Source organism: Dipodomys spectabilis, unplaced genomic scaffold, assembly GCF_019054845.1.
Source record: "Dipodomys spectabilis isolate Male_0828 unplaced genomic scaffold, ASM1905484v1 ptg000157l, whole genome shotgun sequence".
Taxonomy (NCBI): Eukaryota; Metazoa; Chordata; class Mammalia; order Rodentia; family Heteromyidae; genus Dipodomys; species Dipodomys spectabilis.
Window position 1 is genome coordinate 19669625 of NW_024870834.1, and position 18450 is coordinate 19688074.

General features: G+C 42.1%; 1 protein-coding gene across 2 annotated transcripts in view; it reads left to right on the forward strand.

Moving 5' to 3' along the window:
- The window catches only part of Arel1 (apoptosis resistant E3 ubiquitin protein ligase 1), a 49612-nt gene extending 35952 nt beyond the window's left edge, over positions 1–13660 (forward strand). For both annotated transcript variants that reach the window (XM_042692555.1, XM_042692553.1), the window contains exons 10-20: positions 456–597; positions 720–841; positions 2146–2221; positions 3140–3249; positions 4449–4628; positions 4804–4929; positions 7293–7422; positions 7515–7573; positions 10616–10705; positions 11249–11424; positions 11529–13660. In XM_042692555.1, coding sequence (XP_042548489.1) covers positions 456–597; positions 720–841; positions 2146–2221; positions 3140–3249; positions 4449–4628; positions 4804–4929; positions 7293–7422; positions 7515–7573; positions 10616–10705; positions 11249–11424; positions 11529–11631 — 1314 coding nt within the window. In that variant the 3' untranslated portion in view covers positions 11632–13660. The remainder of the gene's footprint in view (positions 1–455; positions 598–719; positions 842–2145; positions 2222–3139; positions 3250–4448; positions 4629–4803; positions 4930–7292; positions 7423–7514; positions 7574–10615; positions 10706–11248; positions 11425–11528) is intronic.
- The last annotated feature ends 4790 nt before the right edge of the window (positions 13661–18450 follow it).

An 18450-nucleotide genomic window follows, 5' to 3' on the forward strand; every position in this document is an offset into this window, starting at 1 on the left:
GACCAAAAAAAACAAAACAAAACCAAAGCTGGAAGTGGAGCTGTGGCTCAAGTGGTAGAGCATTAGCCTTGAGCACAAAAGCTGAGAGACAGTGCACAGGCCCAAAGATCAAGCCCTAGGATCAGCACTAAAAAAATAAAAATTCATTTCCCATACTAATTTTTGCTATTTCATGTGCCCATACTATTTCACCCTTTTTATATTTTACATTGGAAAAGTCTGTAGCATTGTCTGATTTCCTTATGTAAAGATAGTCTCTGTAACTCAAATAATTTCACATAAAACTTGAATTATAGAGTAATGAGGTTAAAAACAAGAGGTATGCTTAACATATACTCAGAGAAAATAGGTTTATTTTGGTTTTGTCAAGTGGTACTGAAAAGTAGCGATGCAGAAGATTTTTACTAGGTTTGAGGATTTTATAGACCAACTTATTTTTTTATTTCCTTTGCTAGTTTTCATACCTTGGTCCTGACCCTGTTCATAAGCTCCTCACTTTGGTTGTGGATGATGGTATTCAGCCTCCTGTGGAGCTTAGCTGTAAGGAGAGGAACATTCTAGCAGCCACTTTCATCCGTTCCCTGCACAAGAACATTGGTAAGGTTGGACGGGGCTTGATAGAGAAAGTGAGTTTAGCTTCCCTGGGTCCATGACAATATAGAAGCGGTACTCTACATGTTTGCTAAAAGGCTTTAATCATAATGCACTTTTCTGTTTAGGAGGCTCTGAGACCTTTCAGGACAAGGTAAACTTCTTCCAGCGAGAGCTTCGGCAGATACATATGAAAAGACCTCACTCCAAAGTTACCCTAAAGGTCAGCAGACATGCCTTATTGGAATCGGTACGTAAACTTCCATCTTGGTTAGCAGATGCCAAAGTTCTCTAATTGTGGATCTCTTTACTCTTCAGTTATACCCTGCAGGTTATCTTTTATTTGCTCAGCCATGGGGCTTGAACTCTGGGCCTACGTGCTGTCCCTCAGCTCTTCAGCTCAAAGCTAGTGCTCTACCACTTGAGTCACAGTGCCACTTCCGGTTTTCTGAGTGTTTATTGGAGATAGGAGTCTCATGGACTTTCCTGCCTGGGCTGGCTTTGAACCATGATCCTCAGCTCTCAGTCTCCTGAGTAGCTAGGATTACAAGCGTGAGCCACCAGTGCCTGACTTTTTTTTTTTTTTTAATGAAATGTTCTATCTTCAGTTGTGTCTGTTAGACACTATTTATATTGAGTTTGGTCAGTGAGTTTGTGACTGAGGTGTGTGTTGGAGGCATGTAACTGAGAGGAGACTAGCTGACACAGCAGTTTGAGGTCTGTGGTTAACTGGTACCTTTACCAGTCTCCTATGCAGGAAGGTAGATGTGGTGGTTATAGAAGAAAGTTCCTTGGTATTAAATCCCTGTAATAGAAGAGTTCTAGATGACTTAAAGGAAGTGATTTTTGTTATTACTCTGGTCTAATGGAAAAGGAACACCTGATGTCTGTCTGCCTCCACCACACAGACACTGGCATGGTCTGACATTCCCCAAGAATGAGAAGGCTTAGTGCCTGTCTAGAAAGTGTTTGTGGTATTTGGCTCTGGTAGGAGCAATTGGAAAACCCTTTCCTCAGCCACACTCTCCATGTGGTATGGCTCCCTGTCTGAACATCACCTTTTGGATAAATGTCTAGCAGATAGTCTATACTTTACTGAAAGCCAGGACTTCTTGATTCTCTTGGCTACAGCTAATTAACTATGTTGTTTTTTATTTCCTTCTGTGATACTTTTTCATTAATAGAATGGAGATTGTAAACAAAATGTAACACTGTTGTCATAAATTCAAATTTGATTTTTTAAGTTATAGTCTCACTATATAGTTCAGGCTATCCTGACATTTTGTTGCTTCATCCTTTAAATGCTGGTATTACAGGTGTGGATTACAGGTGTGTGTTAGCATTCCTAGTTTAGATTACTTCTTTAAACCTTAAATTTCTTGTGGTGACATATAAGATAGTATTATTAAAATGTATTTGTAAGCAATATGTCTCCTCCATGTAGTAGTGGTCAGCTCAGCAAACAATGGTAGTGCTCCTGGCTATTTCTGTCTTTAGCATCCAAGGGATGCCAGTCAGTGTTCTGACAATTTCCTTCCTTTCACTGCTTTGCAGTCTCTGAAGGCCACTCGGAATTTCTCCATTTCAGATTGGAGCAAGAACTTTGAAGTGGTTTTCCAGGATGAAGAAGGTCAGTTTTGTAACTTCATTTTATCTTTTTAGTTCACCGCTTTGCTGCCACTTTCTCTCTTACACCCTCTCCACAAAAACAAACAAAAATTGCTCCAATCTCTAAAACAATTCTTCTAAGAATAAAAAAAAAAGGTAATAATATTATGGTGTGGTGGAGCTTCTGGAGCAGAAACATAGAGACTGGAGGGCAAACTCTTTGAAGAGTTTAAGCTGAAGCTCAATGCTAGTGGCTCATACCTGTTATCATAGCTACTTAATAGGCTGAGATCTGAGGATTATGGTTTGAAGCCAACTAGGGCAGATAAATCCATAAGAAAGTCGGATGTAGGGGCTGGGAAGGTGGCTCAGTGGTAAAGTGCTTGCCTCGCATGCATGAGGCCATGGGTTTGATTCCTCAGTACCACATAAACAGAAAAAGCCAGAAGTGGGCTGTGGCTCAAGTGGTAGAGAGTGGCTCAAGTGGTAGAGTGCTAGCCTTGAGCAAAAGAAGCTCAGGGACAGTGCACAGGCCCTGAGTTCAAGCCCCACAACCAGCAAAAAAAAAAAAAAAAAAGTCAGATGTAGAGGTATAGCTCGTGGTACAATGCCAGCCGTGAGTGAAAAAAACAAGTAAGAATGCAAAGAAGGCTCTAAGTTCAATCCCCAATACTGGTACTAAAAAAAAAAAAAAAAGGAATTTAAGCCCAAAGAACAAAGTCCTAATAAGTCCATTTCATGGGATCTCTGATCTGTGTCTCCATTAGCTTGAAGATCATAATACTCAATCCCATAGAAATTGAGTGAGATTCAAAATATGTCCACCATTTAGGCAGTTGCAATGAAGAAACAGTAAGGTAATAGAATAGAATGTAGAGAGTGTGAAAGGAACAAAATCATGAGAGCCAGAGTTACTGTTTATTTGCCTGATATTTTACAGCTCTGGACTGGGGAGGGCCTCGCCGGGAATGGTTTGAGCTAATCTGCAAAGCACTCTTTGATACCACCAGTCAGCTCTTCGCCCGATTTAGTGACAACAATCAAGCATTGGTAAGTTTGAATTTTTCATGGGTAGCTGAAAAATGTGGAGTATGTTATAATGGATACAAAAGAGTTTGAAATTATGAAATTGACCTGAGATTCTAATGACCCCTATCTTTTTCTTTTTTGGGGGGGAGGGGGAGGTCTGGTCATGGGGCCTGAACTCTGGGCCTGGGCGCTGTCCCTCAGCTCTTCAGCTCAAGGCTAGCGCTCTACCACTTGAGCCACAGTGCCACTTCCGGCTTTTTTCTTTTTGCTTATGTGGTGCGGAGGAATGGAACCCAGGGCCTCAGGCATGCAAGGCAAGCGCTGTACCACTGAGCCACCTTCCCAGCCCCCCCTATCCTTTTCTTAATTTGCTGTTTATAACGTAACTAATCAGTTTGCTTCCTTCCTACTTGCCTTCATTATTTCATTTGTAAAATGAAAGAAAATGCAGGTAGTTGAATATTTGACTAAAAAATTGTAGTGTTATGGCTATCTAATCATTACTAATCACTTTGTCAAAACATAACCTGAGGCAGTTGATTTCAGAGCTAGATCTTTGACTAGATAGCGGTTTCAAGAGAAAAATAGACTGGCTGAAAGAAGTTCCAGATTAGGGAGAAGGCATCATAGCAAATTTCCGTACTCAACCAAGATTCTTCAGCTTAGTAAACCTGTTCTACCCTTTGTCCTCCAGACACTTTAAATTACCAGAGGTGACTTTCAAAAGACTAATACTTTGAGCTTCATATTAAAGATTTTGCTATATTGGCATGATGTGTTAATCTTTTGTTACTGTAATAAATACCTGAGATAATCATCTTATAAAGGAAAAAAGTTTATTTTAGCTCACAGTTTTAGAATTTTCTGCCCGTGGAATCTTGGCCTTATTGCTTTTGGACCTGTAGTGAGACAACACATCAAGGGTGGTAGTGTATGGCAAAGCTGTTTACGTCATGGCTGGGATGTGTAAGACAAGAAAAGACGAGGGCCATCATGCTCTCTGTTGTTGTCACGTACCTCTTGATCTGAACTTCCCACTAACCACCCTTCTTGAAAGTGCTACAGTGCTAGGAGCTGGGGACCAAGACTTCATCACATGGCCTTTTGGGAGATATTCTGGATATTTCCCAATTTGTGTTATATGGGGTTAGGATGAAGGGTCTTTTCAGAACTTGGCTGGATGAGAAATGGCTCAGGACTTTTCAATTTCTGTTTGACAGGTGCACCCCAACCCGAATCGCCCAACTCATATGCGCCTAAAGATGTACGAGTTTGCAGGGCGGCTGGTGGGCAAGTGTCTCTATGAATCCTCTCTAGGAGGAGCCTACAAGCAGTTGGTCCGTGCTCGTTTCACCCGTTCTTTCCTAGCCCAAATCATAGGACTACGTATGCATTACAAGGTAACGTTTTAGATGTCCCTTTCTACAAGGCTGCCTGGCCTTTGGCTCTGGATCACTCCACCTGAGCTGATTGTTTATCCCTAAGGTTGAAGAGATAAGTGGTTCCAAGCAGTTACAAATTGTATTTTTGGGAAGGAGTATTTATGCTCTGCTCTGTGTCTTTCTGTCTCCACAGTATTTTGAAACAGATGACCCAGAATTCTACAAATCCAAAGTTTGTTTTATCCTCAACAATGACATGACCGAGATGGAGCTGGTCTTTGCAGAAGAGAAATATAACAAAGCAGGTCAATTGGATAAGGTAAGAAAGAGAAACAAAACTTGTGGTTCCTTCTTCCCAGCTCTCTCTAAAGCACCAGTATGTTCTGAAGTGATGAAAAGGCTCTAAAGTTTAATTTATTAAAGATGTAAAACATATCTAGTATGGAAGCAAAAACAAACAACTAGGAAAAAATAAAAAACACAAATAAAAAACCTGAGTAATGAATATCACTACGCAGGCTGATTTGGAAAGGATGACAATGTTAATGTCAATTTGTAGTTGTAAATGATTCTTGTCATAACACAAGTGCCTATACATTTTAAATTTTTTATTTGGAAATTATTGGCCAAAAATTCTTTACATTGTGTACATTGTGTGGTAATAATGAAGTTAAGGTAGTAGGAAAGTGTAATTAAAACAGAGTAGCGGAAGTGGCGCTGTGGCTCAAGTGGCAGAGTGCTGGCTTTGAGCTGAAGAGCTGAGGGACAGCGCCCAGGCCCAGAGTTCAAGCCCCACGACCAACCAAAAAAAAAAAAAATGGGGCTGGGAAGGTGGCTTAGCGGTAGAGTGCTTGCCTTGCATGCCTGAGGCCCTGGGTTCGATTCCTCAGCACCACTTAAGCAAAAAGAAAAAAGCCGGAAGTGGCACTGTGGCTCAAGTGGTAGAGTGCTAGCCTTAAGCTGAAGAGCTGAGGGACAGTGCCCAGGCCCAGAGTTCAGGCCCCACGACCGGGCCCAAAAACAACAACAACAACAAAAACAAAGTAGCCATATTTTAAAAATTGTGAACTCTACTAACACTCAACTGCTAATAATATACCCTTTCTAAAAGTTAGAGGGTTGCCAGGTATTTGTCTTTGTACTCATGGGATCAGAGCTTGTCTTATTGAGCCAGCATAAAAAGGCAGCTATTCAATAGAACACAGGATTACAGCCTTAGGCCTAAGGATCACAGAATGGTAAGAATAGTGTGTTATTCTGCAGGGGAAATTCTCAATGGATTAAAAATGTAGAGCATTTTTTTATTATTATATGTATTTCAGTATGTTTATTTTATGTGAATAAACATCTCTGTCTAGTAACCTAAGAAATAGGTTATTAAGATTTAATGTTCTTATTCAGTCAATTAAATGAGTTATAAAAGGACCTTAAAATTTGATCTTACAGCTAATGGAGGCTTTCATTTACTTATTGAGACAACTCTGATTACTATACACATATTCCATATTTCAGCTGTGTTGCAGAGCTTTCTTAAATACCCCTTAGTTGTTTATTAGGGAATAGTAATTCTATTTGAAAACCATAGAGCTTGTTCACCTTTTTCTTGGTAGATAGGGAAGTTGAGGGCTTCAGTAGCTAAGTGACTGGTATGTTGTGGAATGTGATTGGAATCTAGGCTCTCCAGCCAGGCACTGGTAGCTTACTCCTGTAATCCTAGCTACTGAGGAGGCTGAGATGTGAAGATCACTGTTCAAAGCCAGTTCAGGCAGGAAAGTCCATGAGTCTTGTCTCCAATTAACCACCTGTAAATAGCAAGTGGAGATATGGCTCAAAGTAGTAGAGTGCAAAGATAATGCCCAGGCCCTGAGTTCAAACCCCATGACCAAAAAAAAAAAAAAAAAAAAGAAGTTCTCCGAGTTTCAAGGTGTTGCTCTTTACACTGATTTACTCTGGTGATAGAAGAACTTGTGGGAATAATTTTTATCATCTTAGACTTTCTGAGACATAAAAGGACTTCTTTGAGAAGAGATAATTAGTGGTTTAGTTTTGGATGATAGTTTAAAACATTGCTAACAAGGAACCATAATACTTCCTTTGTGTGGTACTAAGAATTATACTCATGGGCTGGGAAGGTGGCTCAGTGGTAGAGTACTTGCTTTGCATGCATGAAGCCCTGAGTTCAATTCCTCAGCACCACATAAACAGAAAAAGCTGGAAGTGGAGCTGTGGCTCAGGTGGTAGAGTGCTAGCCTTGAGCTGAAGAGCTGGGGCCCAGGCCCAGAGTTCAGGTCCCACAACCGACAAAAAAATGAATTGTACTCAGGGCCTTACACATGCTCTGAGCACACCTATAGCCCTGAACTATAGCATCATTCTGTTGCATTCCCACTACTTGACAGTGATAAGCACTGTGAATATATCCAGTATCTATAAAGAAAGGCCAGGTCAGAGAAGACCTCATCTAGTCATCCACTTCAGAAATGGTAGATAATAATATATGACAGTAGAAGAAAGAGCCCTAAAAATTAGTAGCAAAAAAAAAGCAAGTGAGTTAAAAAGCTGAATGTACAATAGAAATTTCTAGTTAACACTGGTAGAATTTGGTTATGCTGTTTGTTGGGCAGATGACATCTTTTAATCATCCATCTAAAACGTCTCTTTGTCTTTTGCCTCTCATTTTAGATTGTAGAACTCATGACAGGTGGAGCGCAAACCCCAGTCACTAATGCAAATAAAATCTTCTATTTGAACTTGCTGGCACAATATCGGCTAGCCAGTCAAGTAAAAGAGGAGGTGGAACATTTCCTAAAAGGTGGGATCCCATTTCCTCATGACCTTGAGGTTGTGTTGGTATGGCTCCATTGTGTTGGTATGGATCTAAACTCTGCTTTAACATTGTTTTAGGCTTGAATGAGTTGGTTCCTGAGAACCTTTTGGCTATTTTTGATGAGAATGAACTTGAGGTAAGCCCTTTATCCAAAGGATTGGGTTTGCTTTTATTACTCTTCCATTTATTAACTTTCTTCAGCTTTATAAAATTATAATGTAAAAATCAGAAAGCAGCAAATCATTATGAAGAGTAATAGCTTAAAACAAGAGTAAGAGTTAATACTTATTAAATATTATTGATTCTAAAGTAAACTATTGGTATTATGTACAGTCTTTATAGCTTGTGCCATGTAAAGGGATAGAGTATCCAGATATATACTGACTTCATCCTCTATGCCATCCATATATTTTGAGATACTGGGCAAATAGGGATAAATAAAGTTCCAGTTTTCATGGGATGTAAAGGAAAAGAAAGAAAAAAATGACTATATTAAAAATTTAGACATAATACTATATATACATTATATATGTATAGTAATATATTCATATTGCAGATCCTGATATTGTAACAACCAAAAAATGACTATAAGATGATAAATTCTTATTATAATTAGCTGAAATAAAATCTAAATCAAGAATGGACAACTGACACTGGTGGCTCACACTTATAATCCTAGCTACTCAGGAGGCTGAGATCTGAGGATCCCAGTTCAAAGCCAGCATGGGCAGGAAAGTCCATGAGACTCTTTTTTTTTTTTTGGGGTCCGGTCGTGGGGCCTGAACTCTGGGCCTGGGCGCTGTCCCTCAGCTCTTCAGCTCAAGGCTAGCGCTCTACCACTTGAGCCACCGCGCCACTTCCGGCTTTTTTTCTTTTTGCTTATGTGGTGCTGAGGAATCGAACCCAGGGCCTCATGCATGCAAGGCAAGCGCTCTACCACTGAGCCACCTCCCCAGCCCTCCATGAGACTCTTATCTCCAACAAACCACCAGAAAACCAGAAGTGGCATTGTGGCTCAAGTGGTAGAGTGCTCACCTTGAGCTGAAGAGCTGAGGGATAGTTCAGAGGCCCAGAGTTCAAGCCCCATGACCACCACCACCACCACCAACAACAACAAAAAAGAATGGACAAAATAGAATTTGTCTTTTTTAAAACCTCTCACAGATGGGACATACTGTGCAATTACTAGTTTTAACTTCCCATAGGGCCTGGGTGCTGTCTCTAAGCCTTTTTGTACTCAAGGCTAGTTCTCTCTCACTTGAGCCACAGCACCACTTCTGACTTTTTTGAGTAGTTTATTGGAGGTAAGAGTCTCATGGGGATTTTTCCACCCTGCTGGCTTTGAACTGCCATCCTCAGAGATCAGTCTCTTGAGTAGCTAGGATTATAGGCTTGAGCCACTGGCACCCAGTTCCCATAGCTTTTTATGAGTAGTATATTTCTGCAAACTTTACTGTAAGGAGGAAGGTTTTTGTTTTGTTTTGGTTTTTTTTGGTCATGGGGCCTGAACTTTAGGCCTGGACGCTGTCCCTCAGCTCTTCAGCTCAAGGCTAGCTCTCTACCACTTGAGCCATGGCCACTTCTGGCTTTTTCTGCTTATGTGGTGCTGAGGAATTGAACTCAGAGCCTTGTGCATGCAAGGCAAGCGCTCTACCATGCCTTCCCAACCCCATGGAGGAAGTTTTTTTAATTAAACGGAACTTTCCTTCAAATCTGACATAACTTTATCACCTTTTGTATATCACCTTCAGATATGAGATCCAAACAAAATGAATTCTTCATATTACAGCCTAAAGTTCTAATAGACCTCTTACCTAATGTTATTATTTTGGTTGCTGAGAAATAGTCATGGGATATTTTATCATATATTTGTCATTGTATAATAGCAACTAGCAGGAACAATAAAGTCTATTAACAGTTGTTTCAAATCCTGTTCCTATTTACTCATTAGCTTAGAAAGTTCTTTTTGAAGGGAGTCAAGACTCCTTAGGTTTAGTTTGGGTTTTGGTGTTTTTTTTTTTTTTTTTAGTTTTTCAATTCTCATAATTCTGTTTTCTCCATAGTCCTGTAAGTTTGAATTCTTTTTCTTTACTTTTTTTTTTGGTCTGTTGTGGGCCTTGAATTCTGGGCCTGGGCACTATCTCTGAGCTCTTCAGCTCAAGGCACGCACTCTACCATTTGAGCCACAGCACCACTTCTTCCAATTTTCTGGTGGTTAAATAGAGACAGGAGTCTTACAGACTTTCCTCCCTGGCTGGCTTTGAACCACAATCCTCAGATCTCAGCCTCCTGAGTAACTAGGATTATAGGTGTGAGCCACTGGCACCCTGCTCATATCATGCTATCTTTTAAGTAGTAGTACAAAGGGGTTTCAATCCAATGATAAGCGTAATGAACCTTGATCAGTGTCACTCCTTTTCTCTCTCTCTCTCTCTCTCTCTTTTCTTGAGTGTGTGTGTGTGTGTGTGTGTGTGTGTGTGTGTGTGTGTGTGTGTGTGTGTGTGTGTGTGTGTGTGTGTGTGTGTGTTGGTACTAGGGCTTGAGCTCAGAGCCTGGGCACTGTCCCTGAGCTTTTTTTTTTTTGTCGGTCATGGACTTGAACTCTGGCCCTGAATGCTGTCCCTCAGCTCTTCAGCTCAAGGCTAGCACTCTATCACTTGATCCACTGCTCCACTTCCAGTTTTGAGTGACTTATTGGAGATAAGAGGCTCACGGCTTTTTTTTTTTTTTTTTTTGCCCAGGCTGGCTTTGAACTGCAATCCTCAGATCTCAGCCTCCTGAGTAGCTAGGATTACAGGTGTGAGCCACCAGCACCCAGCTGTCTCTGAGCTTTTTGCCCAAGGCTACCACTTGAATCATAGCTCTACTTCAGCATTTTTCTGGTTAATTGGAGGTACAGGTTTCAGGGAGTTGTCTACTGAGGCTGGCTTGGGACTTCATTCCTCAGATCTTAGCCTCCTAAGTAGCTAGGATTATAGGCATGAACCACCTTGTTTGGTTGTCCTTTGTTTTAATTAAAAAGAATATATTGTGATTGATTTTCCCAAAGCAATATTCTGGCATTGTGACTTGAATTTCTGTCTTTATTCTGCGTCTTCATGTCATCTCAGGTAATTTTGGCTGTATAGTGTTTGTCTTTATCCCTCTGCCCTAGTAACCTCTGGCTGTCTTTCTTCAGCTGCTGATGTGTGGGACTGGTGACATCAGTGTGTCTGACTTTAAAGCCCATGCTGTGGTTGTTGGTGGCTCATGGCATTTCAGAGAAAAGGTAATGAGCCAAACTTGCTTCTCTTGGATTTGTACTATGTTGTTGTTTTTTTGGTCAGTCCTGGGTCTTGAACTCTGGGCCTGGGTGCTGTCCCTCAGCTCTTCAGCTCAAGGCTAGCCTCTACCACTGAGCCACAGCACCACTTCCTGTTCTATGTTTTTAGGAAAAAAATTTCAGAAGAAAAATGTAGAGGAGTCAAAGTACTGAACATGTGGACAAGGGTGGCGGGGGGAGCAGATATATGTGGGGAAGACTGGTGGTGATCTGAGCAGAAGCCAGTTCTGATTCATATGGGTTCTTACGATGACTGCCACAGAGTAGTGAATTGGAAATGCAAACAAATAGAGCCAAGCCATCATTAATTACCCTCTTTACCATGTGAGAATGTAAATTCCTGTGTGGCTGTCGACTCAACCATTCTTATGTTCTCAACAATTGAAAACAGGGGCATGTCCCCACTTCGGAGTCTCCTCTTCCTTCCCCCAAGAAACAGTTTTGTAGGCTACACCATGTGTGATGCTAGTCTTGAACTCTCTCTGCCAGGTCATGAGGTGGTTTTGGACTGTGATTTCCAGTCTGACCCAAGAGGAGTTGGCTCGGCTACTTCAGTTTACAACAGGTTCTTCTCAGCTACCACCTGGAGGCTTTGCTGCTCTCTGTCCTTCATTTCAGATTATTGCTGCTCCTACCCATAGCACACTTCCTACCGCACACACATGGTAGGTATTGACTGCCTGATGCATGTCTTTGTTGGGGATTAGCTTTGTAGCCTTACCGTGTTTCTAGTATTACAAAGTAATCACTTCTCCTCTTGCCTTTGCAGTTTTAACCAGCTGTGCCTCCCAACATATGACTCGTATGAAGAGGTGCACAGGATGCTGCAGCTGGCTATCAGCGAGGGTTGCGAGGGCTTTGGCATGCTTTGACTATTCTCCTATCGTGCTTGATTCTTTTGCTCTCATTAGAGCGTCTGGGCACATGTTATAGACATACCACTGACCATAACACACATAACCATCCATCAGCCAGAAGATACCGCATGCTCCTCTGTGTCTGGAGTAATTTATCACCTACAAGCCTTGTCCTTACCTCAGCCCTTCCCCACCATTATTTCCCACAGGATGTTTTGACATGGGACCTAATCTAAGCTCTCCAGTCAATAAGAAGAGGACCATGCTGCTGTCCTTTCATTTGGTCCTTTGAAGATCTCAGTAATCCAGTTGCCTCAGTGGCTGAGGGGTTTGATACCGGGGCTCAGCTATGTGGGGAAGCTGGCATGCTTAGAGCCTTAAGTCATGCTTTGCTCTAGCGCCCTCTGCTGTTACTCCTCTAGTGTGCCCTTTTTGCCCTGAATACTTGACTATATTGGCACATGAACCCTTCTCTGGGTGACTTCACCACTGCTCATCAGTAGCAGGAGAAGCACAGATGGAAAATGGCCTCCACAAGAAATCTTTGGTTTTTTAAATTTTTTATTCTTGTGAGCAATGGCAGGCCCAGCTATGGCACTGGATTACCTCTAATGAAGACCGATAGCACAAAAAGGTCTCTTTGTGGTGTCTGAACTGGAAAAGGCACTTTCCCTGTAGGCATTTCTGGAAATGATCATTAGTTCATAAAGAAGAACTCTCTAAGCTTTTTCTTGAATTTGAGCCAGTGAGAAAAGCAGTCAGACCGAAGAATGTGAAGGATAACTAGGCTTTAGCCTCCAGTGCCCAGTGTGAGTCTCCCTTGTGTGGGGAACATTTCTAGGCATATGGCTGGCTCGAAGACTACTGATACTTTTCCCTTAGCATGTTCTTTGCACTGAGATACAACCAGACCTGACCACTGACTTCCCAATTTTACAGTCTATTAAAAGCTGGATAGTCTTTAGAATTCTGCTGAAGAAGTTTCAGTAGCAGAGGACTGGGACAGTGAAAGTAGCATTCCAGCACTTGCATATTCTGTTGGTGTTCTTGGGCAGCGCTAAGATAAGGAAACAATGGTCACAAGTTCCTTGGGTGAGGCCACTGTGGACAGAGAGGGAGAGAAATTTGTTAGACAACGAGGGAAGTCCACTGTTCAGTGATGATTGAAGAGAACCTGCCATTGTCTCTTGGAAGATGACAACATCCTTTTCCATTTCTATTTAAGGCTCAAAATCACATGGACTTCCCTAGTTTCTGTTTTTAAGAAGGCTTTGCTGCAAGCCACCATTCCCAGTGGGGCATTCAACTCAGAATATTACAAGCCATCTTTATTGCCAAAACCAGCAAGAACACAGAGTCCTGAGACAAAGCAGGACTTGTGGCAATGCCTTGGCCTCCTGGAAGCATGTCTGAGCCCTCCTGTTCCCAGGGATCATAAGGAACAAGCCCTCTGCGCTGCTATGATTCCTGTCTGACCTCACTCCTTTGCAGGCATCATTTGTCCTTTCTTGGCATGGGTGCTGACCTCACCCATCCTTGGGGTCCGGGATCCAGCATCAGGGCCTCTGCACCCCCAGATCCTCCATGCCACATGGTCACTGCTCTCAGGGACCAGGACAGGGTGCTGCTGCTTTCCCACATTTTTCCCATGGGGCATGTGGGCTAGTTGGGCTGTTTTGGGCAGTTGTTCCTCTTCTTGATTCTGCATCCTCCCCTCCAGCAATCCTCCAGCGGAGACTGATGCTGTGGGGTTGAGTTGATTTTCTTGGCTAGAGGAGTCATTTTAAGCTATAGTCATGGCACTTTTTCAGAGTATCCTAGGCACTGTTGCAGCCCAGCTGGGGCAGCTGCATCCCCAGGGTGGTCTTTTGGCATCAGTGTCTTAGTTTAACAGAACTTTTTGGTACTGCTGTGGTTTTCTATTCCAGTTCCCTATACACACACAATGCAAAGTTATCTTTTTTTTTTTTTTTGACCTTTTACCTTTTTGTTCTAATCCTGCTCTAGAATTAGCCAGTGTAGAGAAAAAGTACAGTATGATGGAGAGAATGACAAGTGTGTTGTTTCTTTGGCAATTTTCTATTCATGTTTCTTATTTTGGCCAGTTCTTTTACTTACGCCCTTACAGCCTAGGTACTTAGGAGGCCAGCTACCCTCCTGGCCTTTTAGTGTTCACTAGACATTTAAGTGAACACCAAGGACAGAATCAGCATGGTTTCAGAAATTTGGCAGAGACCAGGCCCTGCCGCATATCTGTAAGGGTAGGCGAAAGGGCCAGACATTTGAAGCTGGTGATGTAAATATTTTGTATAGTAAATAAATAATGTCTAAATGCAGAAACAAGGTGCAAATGACTGCTTTCAGTGGAAATTCAGGGCTTAAGTTGAAGTTGGAGAAGGAAAATATGTAGACATGTCTCTGCATTTCCCTAACAATTTCTCTAGAAATAGGAAAGGGTTGTCTCAGTGTAGAATGTACACTTGCTTGTCTGAAATATCCTGCCCACATGGCCACCCTCTTCATTCCTCCAGACAGCTGTCAAGTGGGACAAATGTTCAAATCCTGAAGAAGAAACTGGTTTGAAAGAGCAGAGGAAATCTGTTGTCAATGTTTATATATTAATTTGTTAATTAGAAAGGAAAAGTACAAGGAAACCAGATATAGTGATAAATGCCTAGAGTTCCAGCTACTGCATAAAAGATAAGCGGGCACAAGTTTGAGGCCAAACTGGACAACATAGTGAGACAGTGCCTCAAAACAGCAACAAAAAAGCAAATGCCAGTGGTTCACACCTATAATCCTAGCTACTCAGGAGGGTGAGAGCTGAGGGTTAAGGTTCTAAACCAGCCTAGACAGGGAAGTTTGTGAGACATCTCCAGTTAACTACCAAAAAAGCCAGAAGTAGAGCTGTGGCTCAAGTGGTAGAGCACTTGAACAAAAGAAGCTCAGGGACTATATCCAGGTCCTGATTTCAAGTCCCAGGACATGCATACAAAAGCCATAAACGATAGGAAATATACATGCTAAGTTACCTAGCCACCATTATCAAGCCTTCTGATTTTTATATATCTACTTCCCACCCTCTCTTCAGTCCTCCCACATGAACTTTGGGTACAGCAAACAAAAATATTCTTAAAATGTCTATGAAAGCAATGTTCAATCAAAGATAAGCTTCACAGAGAGAAAACCAGATCCTCAAATCTGGCCTAGAAGGAAAAATTTAGAGACCCTGACTTTTGTGGGAGTATTCCCCTTTGGATTTTTTTCCAATTTTTTATTAATATTATTGAGGTGGTGTACAAAGGAATTACAATTAAATGAGACAATAAGTATATTTCCTTGGGGGGCAGGAAGTGGGGAGGGGGTCAGTCATGGAGCCTGATCTCTGGGCCTGGTCGCTATCCCTGAGCTCTTCAGCTCAAGGCAAGCACTCTACCACAGTACCACTTTCCTACATTTCCTTTTACACAGTGTCTTTGTTCCCTTACTCCCATCTCCACCCCCAAGTTGTATAGTTCACTTTCGTCACATTTTGGTCTAGCTATCATTCCCTTGGGACCACAGTAGAGGCTCTCAAGTAAGTGTTTGAACCTGAAGGGCTCCTTACTTTTATTTCTGTTTCACTTAAGTCCTCAAGCATTGTAGACCTGTTTTAACTCTCCAGTAAGATTAAGAATGGATAATTCCTTTAAAATTTATTTGAGATGTAAAAATGGATATACAATTTGCAAATAATTTTTTTAAACAGATAAAAGCCAAGAGCTTACACTTGTAAACCCTAGCTACCCCAAGAAGGCTGCAATCAGAACATTGTTTGAGTCCAGCCTGAGCAGAAACATCTGTTAGACTCTCCAATATAACCAGCAAAAAGCAGAGCTGGAGACATGGCTCAAATGATAAAAAGTACAACTGAACAAGGAAGCCCAGCAAGTATAAGGCCCAGGTTCAAACTGCAGTACTCCAGGGGGTAGGGAAGAAAGTACATACAGGCTGGGCACCATGCCCATGCCTATAATTCTAGCTACTACCCAAGAGGCTGAGATAGGAAGTTTGTGGTGCAAAGCCACCCCACAGCAAAAAGGAAGACCCAGAAGATGGCTGAGCTCAGGGCCCTGAACTCAAACCAACACACACACACACACAGAACCACTAAGTCAAGAAATGAAGCACTGCAGTGCTGAAGAACATAAACCCACCATCTCTGGAAAGGTAGTGATTTTTCTGACATACAATAATTTCACCCATGTAATTTTCAAATAGCCTGTCCCAAAAGTTGGGGAGGGGCCAAAGAGCACTTGCAGTTCATTGATAAGATCAATTTCTCCATAGTAATTATTAGACCTCACAGTTGATTTTAAAAGTCTTCAGAGATTTTGCCCATAAAAATCTGGTCCAATGCTGGGCACCAGTGGCTCATGCCTGTAATCCTAGCTATTCAGGAGGCTGAAGTCTGAGGATCATGGTTCAAAGCCAGCCCCGGCAAGAGACTCTATGAGACTCTTATCTCCAGCTAACCACCAGAAAACCAGAAATGGTGATGTGGCTCAGGTGGTAGAACAATAGCCTTCAGCTAGTCTTCAGAGCTGAGGAATAGCGACCAAGCCCAGAGTTCAAGACCTACGACCTACAGAAAACAATAAAAATCTAGTCCAGATTCCTGATTTTGAATCTGATTAAGCATATTTTAAGACTACAAGATCTGTCTGTAAAAGATTTGCCCCAGATACTCCTCTGCATTTATTCCCCAAGCAGGTCTTGTGGCCTAGTCTAACATGGTTGGGCTTCTCTGGTGGTTAGCAGGATATTCTTAAGTATCAGGTAAGTACTGAAGTGAAAAATAACCCAGCCCCCTGCCACACACAAGTGTTGAATAGGCTAGTATATATATTTTTTGGGAGGGGAGGGGGTCCGGTTGTGGGGCCTGAACTCTGGGCCTGGGCGCTGTCCCTCAGTTCTTCAGCTCAAGGCTAGCGTTCTGCCACTTGAGCCACAGTGCCACTTCCAGCTTTTTTCTTTTTGCTTATGTGGTGCTGAGGAATTGAACCCAGGGCCTCATGCATGCAAGATAAGCTCTCTACCACTGAGCCACCTTCCCAGCCCCTAGGCTAGTATTTCTAACAGTAATAACACTATACTGCCATAACAGACAACCTAAAGTTATTGGGGAGCTTAGTTTGGTTTTGAGGTTTTTTTTAAATACTTATTTGGAGATCAAGAGGAGGGTTAGTGGTTTTAGCAAAGTTGTCCAGGCTGTCATTATAGCCCTATTTTGTCAGTACAAGCCCACAGGAGCTTCTTCAATATGGGGTAAAGATTGTTCTGATCCCTTTAGGGGGATACAGAATTATAGCATCCAATCAGCTAGTTTTCCTTGCATCCTTTAGAGAGATGACCATTTCCCAGGAAATGGATGTGGTTGCCACTCCCTTGGAGTAACCAGTGAGTAAGCTGCCATGGCCTTCATAGCCCTCAAGAGTCATGAGCCCCTCAGATTAGCTTCAGCTGGAAAGCCAAGTAAATTTCTGAGTGAGCAAGGTCTTTGAGAGATGACTCTAGGAAGAAGTCAGTCTTAGACTGAACAAGACTTAGGAAGGGAGATAAGTCTCCCACAAACCTTGTTATAACCTTGACCTTCTATCAGTAGACCTGTCTTGTCGTGATAACAAGAATCTACTTGTGTCATTTTTCTGACTAGATAAGGCTCCTGGGCCTCCTGCTATAGCAGGAGGATAGAAAGCCATGAAGTAACGTGCTTTAATGTTCATATTTTTAACTCTTAAGATTCAACCTTGGCCAACACATTTCTTTTTCTCGGTCATGGGGGTTGAACTTTGGGCTTGGATACTGTCCCTCAACTCTTCATCACTTGAGCCACAGTGCCACTTCCAGTTTTTTTTGCTGCTTAATTGGAGATAAGAGTCTCATGGACTTTCTTGCTCGGGCTGGCTTTGAACTGCAATCCTCAGACCTCAGCCTCCTGAGTAGCTAGGAATACAGGCATGAGCCACCAGTGAACAACACATTGTTTTTTCCTTCTCAGTTTCCTGACCTTCAAAACAATGGTATTAAATAAGAAAATCATGTGGAACTCTTTTTTCTTTTCTTTCTTTTTTTTCTTAACTTTGTTGGTCATGGGGCCTGAACTCTGGGCCTGGGCACTGTCCCTCAGCTCTTCAGCTCAAGGCTAGTGCCCTACCTCTTGAGCCACAGCGCCACTTCCGGCTTTTTCTGTTTATGTGGTGCTGAGGAATTGAACCCAGGGCCTCATGCATGCAAGCCAAGCACTCTACCACTGAGCCACCTTCCCAGCCCAATGGAACTCTTTGAAAAAGAATCTTCCTAATCTTCCTGTATATTGAATATGTGGTATTACGTTGAGCATGGCTTACAGCTTTAGTTATTTTCACTGCAGGAAACTACATACTGAGGGATTGTTTGAGGTGCTTAGTGTGAATAGTATAGAAATTCCCAGTGGATGGTGGCTCTTTTCCCACCTTGCCATATCTAGGCAAACCATGGAAAATGTGGGTATTCAAGACAGAGTTCAAATGCCTACAAAGAAGATCCAGTCTGAAGAGACCTTTCCCAGCTTCAGATGATTCTCCAAAAGATATCTCAAACCTGCTGGTAGGCAACCCCACTTGCCTGGTTACTGAATAATGCTAGCTATCATTTTTCTAGCTCTTTCTGTACATCAGAAGTTGTCTCAAATTTGCAGTGATCTTGCAAGGTAAATCTTGTTTTCTCCATTCTACAAAAGATACCGTTGAAGCCCACAGACGATAAGTAATTGCTAAGGTTCCTTAGATAGTAAATGGTAGAGCTGCTTTTGAA